Source organism: Sinocyclocheilus anshuiensis, unplaced genomic scaffold (genome assembly GCF_001515605.1).
Source record: "Sinocyclocheilus anshuiensis isolate Anshui unplaced genomic scaffold, SAMN03320099.WGS_v1.1 scaffold8, whole genome shotgun sequence".
NCBI lineage: Eukaryota > Metazoa > Chordata > Actinopteri > Cypriniformes > Cyprinidae > Sinocyclocheilus > Sinocyclocheilus anshuiensis.
Genome location: NW_015558559.1, coordinates 32,070 through 37,863, shown reverse-complemented (window position 1 = coordinate 37,863; position 5,794 = coordinate 32,070). Strand labels below are relative to the sequence as shown.

At 36.3% G+C, this 5,794-nt stretch overlaps 1 protein-coding gene and 1 long non-coding RNA gene across 2 annotated transcripts in view; one reads left to right on the top strand and one right to left on the bottom strand.

The window, feature by feature from the left end:
- The first annotated feature begins 288 nt into the window (after positions 1-288).
- On the top strand, positions 289-3,174 carry LOC107679424 (uncharacterized). The gene is made up of 3 exons (XR_001633056.1): positions 289-473; positions 2,868-2,930; positions 3,095-3,174. It is a non-coding gene; the product is annotated as an uncharacterized LOC107679424 (long non-coding RNA).
- Positions 2,550-5,794, bottom strand: part of LOC107679423 (transportin-2) — a 25,596-nt gene continuing 22,351 nt past the window's right edge. Inside the window, exons 22-25 of the mRNA XM_016474967.1 lie at positions 4,212-4,311; positions 3,328-3,402; positions 3,072-3,214; positions 2,550-2,987 (exon numbers count right to left, since the gene is read on the bottom strand). Coding sequence (XP_016330453.1) covers positions 3,107-3,214; positions 3,328-3,402; positions 4,212-4,311 — 283 coding nt within the window. The 3' untranslated portion in view covers positions 2,550-2,987; positions 3,072-3,106. The remainder of the gene's footprint in view (positions 2,988-3,071; positions 3,215-3,327; positions 3,403-4,211; positions 4,312-5,794) is intronic.

Sequence of the window (5,794 nt, the reverse complement as noted above, 5' to 3'; positions counted from 1 at the left end):
TCATCAGCTCATTAGTAGAGACTCCAAGACCTGAAATTGGTGTGTCAGAGAAAAGAGACATGCAAAATTAGCAGTGTCAGGGTGCCTCAAGGACCAGGGTTGGGAACCACTGGTCTAGACCATTAGGATTATGCCAACATCTAGACCAGTGGTTCCCCACCCTGGTCCTTGAGGCACCCCAACACCGCACATTTTGCATGTCTCCTTTCTCTGACACTCGTTTCAGGTCTTGGAGTCTACTAATGAGATGACCTGAATCAGGTGTGTTTGATTAAGGAGACATGCAAAACGTGCAGTGTTGGGGTGCCTCCAGGACCAGGGTTGGGAACCATTGATCTAGACAGCTAAAGGAGAAAATAAGAGACCAATCTTTGTTTTAATTTGACAGAAAATGTTTATTTCCCCATTCAAAGAATTTAAAGAAAGGTGATTAGTGAAAAACAAGTCAACATCCAAACTGAGGAGTGGGAAGGGTGAGGAAAACCTTATAATGCTTCAGCAGACTTTCTGAAAATCATAAGCTAAACGCATTTCTCCATTGCGAAATGTCTAAATAAAATCAAATAAAATTCTTTAAAACAAAAAGAAAGCAAAAGGAAAAACTTTTAAAGTCTAAAAAAATATTTGTGCATGTGCACAAAACAAAATATATTAAACACTTAAACAAAAATACTTAAATCAATTTTAAATACAATGCAAAAAGTAAAAAAATAAAAATAAAAAAAAAAGGTATTGGTGGAACACAGGTCTGCTTGGCAGCATATTGTCATTACAGTAACGGGAGCAAATGCATCAGTGCATTCACGTTTAGAAAGAGGCTTTTCCATTTTACAGTTTTAGATAACCAATTCTAAATACTTACAAATACAGTATGATTTTAAAATGTGACCACACAACTTAGCATTTTTTTTAAGGTTAAACTTGTTCTTTTGAGTTAAATGTCTAACAGGGTTGCTTACCAAATATGTGAAATACATCTAAATGTTAAAAAAAAAAAAAAACCCTAGAGGGTGGAGCAGCTTACAAAAATGTATACATTTAAAAAACGAGATTGTCAGAGCTAGTGTTTAATGATGAGAGAAGAAACCTTAAGATGCAACTGTCATTCAAAGAGATGGACATGCATATTGCTTAAACAGGCATTTAAAACCACAACAACAGTTAAAACATGATTAAAACAACTAAAAATACAGGAAAAAGATTTAGGAAACCTTTTCTAAATTCTAAGCCCCATCAACATAGAATGACGTACTTCCAATTACATTATACTTGAAATCAAATGTCATTTTTCTATTTTAACTTAAACGGGACTCACGAACACTGCCCTTCTGATTACGGTTTTTCCACAATTCATTAGTCTGTCGAAAAGGACAACTGCATAGTGTAGACACCTCCGTGAGACACGAGAATCTTACCACATTACATGCTATTAACGCAGATTAGTTTTCTATGCTAAAATTATACTCGGTGTTAAATTTAAGTTCATTAAAGAAATAGCAGTTTCCCTCATGTGATAATTAATTAGATTGTCCTTACACAAGCCAAGCATTCTTACTCTTAACAAAAACGGCCTTCATAACTTCACTAGATTCCCATCTTTGAGGGGGAACCAGACAGTCCTTATAAGAGAAAGTGCATATCAATAACGCCACTAACTAAAGTTCCTTAAGCATTTTAGTTATTTAACTCCCTAGAATTTATTTTAAAAACAGCAGAGGCAAACACTCAATCTCTACAGTGAATTCTTGGTGCAGGCTTTCTGAGATCAATCTTAACATGACGTTTGCAACACAAAAGGAATAATAATGCTTAAATACAGACTACAGATTACAATGATCAATTAGGAAAAAGGATTACTTGTCACATAATCAAGAAACCTCATTGCCCTTCCTACTATGCTAACGTTTTAGTTAAGCAAAAAAAGAGGAAGCAAAACTAGGTATGAAACATTACGTGACCGTCATAAAATCAGCAATTCCATTATGGTTCCTTTACAGGCTGCAGCAGAATTATCAGCAATAAATGAAATAAGCAGTTTCTTCATGGAATGAAAATATAGCTCGATGTAACGTGGAGCTGTGGAAAGTAATTAAGCAGGCAGAAAATTCAGAAATATGTACTTATGTCAATGATTGCATGCTTCTGTCATTAGCCAACCCTAAAAACTTATATAATTACCAGTTAAACTAACAACTTTTAAAGTGAAAGTACACCCAAAAATGAAAATTCTCCACGAAACACAAAAGTGGAAAGTGACTTCAGCTTTAAAAAGGTACAATAAAAGTTTACCATAAGAAAAACTTATGCGGCGTACATCACAAAAAAAATAATAATAATGAGACTATTAGTGAATAACTAAATTTCAGCCAGTTTCTCACACAAACCTTTGCATGGCTTCAGAAGATTTGGAAAACACTGCATTAAGTAAATCATAACTTGTCCTATTAGCAGCTATCACGCACTTTTTGTTATATGTAAAAGAGCAATTGTGCCATCTAACATCTTAAAAATATATACTTGTTTTGAGTGACATTAGGGTGAAACTTTTCATTTTCGGGTGACCTGTCGCTTTAAGAAAACAAATTTTGTTTAGGCACAGTCTGCCTTATGCATGTATGCCGCTTGTTGCAGTTTTTGTGTTTGTGCTTTTGGCATCTAGCTGAGAAGCCAGGCTTTGCTAAGGCTGGACTATCGAATGGCGTCGTTTTGTCCAATAAGCAGCTGGTGAATCTTGCCTGAACGATCCCTCCCTCCCGATCAAGATCCCTGAGCTTCAGGATTCATTCCCATTCTGAGCAAGTCAGAAGCCAAACTGTGACAGTAAAAATGTTGATTTCACATCAGCTCTTTTAAATCCTCTTTCACAGAGCTGGAGGAAGCGGGATGGCTCCAGATGACAAACAGTCACACGTCTTTGGCTCTAACAGCAGGTAGTTCCCACAAACAGACATGGACGAGTTCCCCAGTAACCCTCCCGTAGATTTAACCTGCAAATAAGAAAAATGTGTTCAAACCATTGGCCAAAGCTGCTTTAGTTTGATGTTTTAATATATCATTGAGGTTATTCTCACCTAATAGTTGATTCCCATGTCAGCAGGGGCGGCGTCTACACGCCATAGCAGGCTGAAAGCCTCTCCTTCAGCAGCGGTGGAAACTGTTCGGAGAACTGCTGCCAGTTATCCTCACCAACCTGATCCTTGAAGCCATGCAAAATCTAGACAAGAAATGGATAAATTCTGCTGAAGCATAGCAGACCACTGTGCTTCTATCTTGGCCAACTGTAAACCCATCTAATCAAAGTTGTTAGTTACAGAAGAGCATTTGTACCTTGTAGAACATGTCTCTCAAATCGTCATTTGGATTTACCCAGGAGGCCACAGCGTCACAGAAAAAGATGAAGTCCTGCATCCAAAAAAGTTGCATTAAAGCCAAAGTCAAAGTCAATTCATTGTTAATATTATTTTTTGGATTTAATAAACTATATTTCTATTTTACGGTAGTTAGTACATAAGAAAATGTAGAGAAAGATTATACATGAATTATATATTTCTGATATTGTTATACAGCATGGAACATTTAGCCCAAACCACTATTTAAATGTAATAAATTGTATTAGTTTTATTTATTTTTCACTCTAGTAAGCACATAAGAGAATATAGAGAAAATACATAAATTATATTATTGTATTTATATTGCTTTTATTTTTTGATATTGCTATACAGTATGGAACTTTTAGCCTAAAAACCCAATTTATCATTTAGATTTATTTTAATTATACACATTTTTATTTTAAGAGTAGCAATGAAGTACATGAAAGTAGATGACAATAATTATATTTATATAGCTTTTTTCCTGATATTGCTACATCGTATGAATGTCATTACATTTAGATGGTAAAAGGTTATAAAATTATTATAAACTATTAAATTTTACTGCAAGACAAATTTACCTGCGGGTATGAATAAAGTAACCTAACCTAAATGATTAATTAGAAATTCAATGATGTTAAATTAAAATGTATCAACTTTAAATTGTGAATGTCTTACAGTTCATCATATCTAGTGTGATTTTATTGTAATGATTGGGTACATAGATGTTGGTGTGTCCAATAAATGTATAAAATCAAATAAACATAAAAAATATATAATAAATCAGTTTTTAATTTGGATAACGGATTTGGTTATTTTGTATTATTTTGATTATCCTCTCACCTGTACGACTCCTCCAGGATTTACCCCAATCATTACACAAATGCCCCTGAAGGCGGAGTCTTTCTCTTCATTGTCCCGAATGTTTCTAAGAGACGTGCACCTAGGTTTATAAAAAAAAAAAAAAAAAGAAAGTTTAGTAGATTTTTAGTGGGTTTTTCAACAAGGATCTGTTGATCTGGGTTTTATTTTAAATCAAGCTGTGTTGCACTACTTAATTTTAAACACAGATTAACAAATCGGGAATTAGAAATTCTAACCTGCTATAAAAACCTATTAAAATTTTCTCCGCCATGATGGATTCGCCATTTTAAATAAACCGCAATAATGTTAATGGTCCATATTCTTCTTTATTGACTACCAAACACTCTCTGACAAAAGTAACACTTATCAATAAAGGAAACTTGTAAAATGTCAGGCATCTTTATAAACTGCTATGTAGAGAGACCATTAGATTACACGGCTGATCAAGCAGGCAAGGAAAACATTAATGCAGCGCGTATGGATTTCATAAGCCTGGAAAAATATTTATATTATCAATTAATGAAGTAATATGGCAGCATAGCTTATGACAAAACCGAGATAAGAGAAAACGTTTCGCAGAGTGACTACCGCCGCTCATGACAGCGCCACCCTGTCCTATTGATCGCAGTCCAGCAGCCACAAGAAACGAGATACGCGGAAGCAATCACTGGCGCTCACCTCATCACCGCTGCCGTTAAATGCTACAAATATTCCTCCTATCTTTTCTTTGTCCGACACAGAGATGCACCGAGGAGTGACGGATCCACATTTCAGACTCCATAGCGGGTGTAAACTTACAGGCCGCCACGACTCTCACACTCTGCCGGATCAATGCGCTTTTATCTTCATTTTTATTTGTAATAAACACCTCTCTGAGACCTGAGGACACACCCACTGTTTCTGTCTTTATTTAATCAGCCACGTACTCTAATTGTAGGTGTACTTTATTACATTTAAACCTCCTCACCTGTAAACTTAAAGGCACAATATGTAATTTTCGCCACTAGAGGGCGCGTATTCAAAATAAACAAATAGACAAAGGCGTAGTTTGATGACGCCGTGACTGAGTGTGGAATCATGGGAGTTGTCGTCTTCATCCCCACAGCCGATGCAATCCGACGGGACTCAGGCAGAAATCATGTTCATGGATGAGCTAATGATTTATTAACGTAGTAGAATGAAGCAGGGTGAGGCTGAAAGTCGTCGAAGCGAAATGAGGCTGCTGAACGAGCGTGACACACAGCTCGAAAGCAGCGGAGCTTTTATTATGCCACAGTCGACCGTTTCCGCTCCTTCCGGTCGTGCGTATGTGGTGGGAAAAAAGCAGCGCTGTTTTAGCACACTAGATACATTTGAAAGTTCTGTTATAATGCTACTCTGTGCGGTCGTCACCGGTCTATTAAAACGCACAACATATTAAAGCTTCTTTGGTGTTTCCATGTTTTCTACAAAACAAAACCAGAAATCGAGGGGTTATGACGTCATTGGCAGGCGACACAATGACACTATGGACACGCTCCGTGTCACTAGTTAAAATTGCTTATTTCTCTGGATTTAAACAT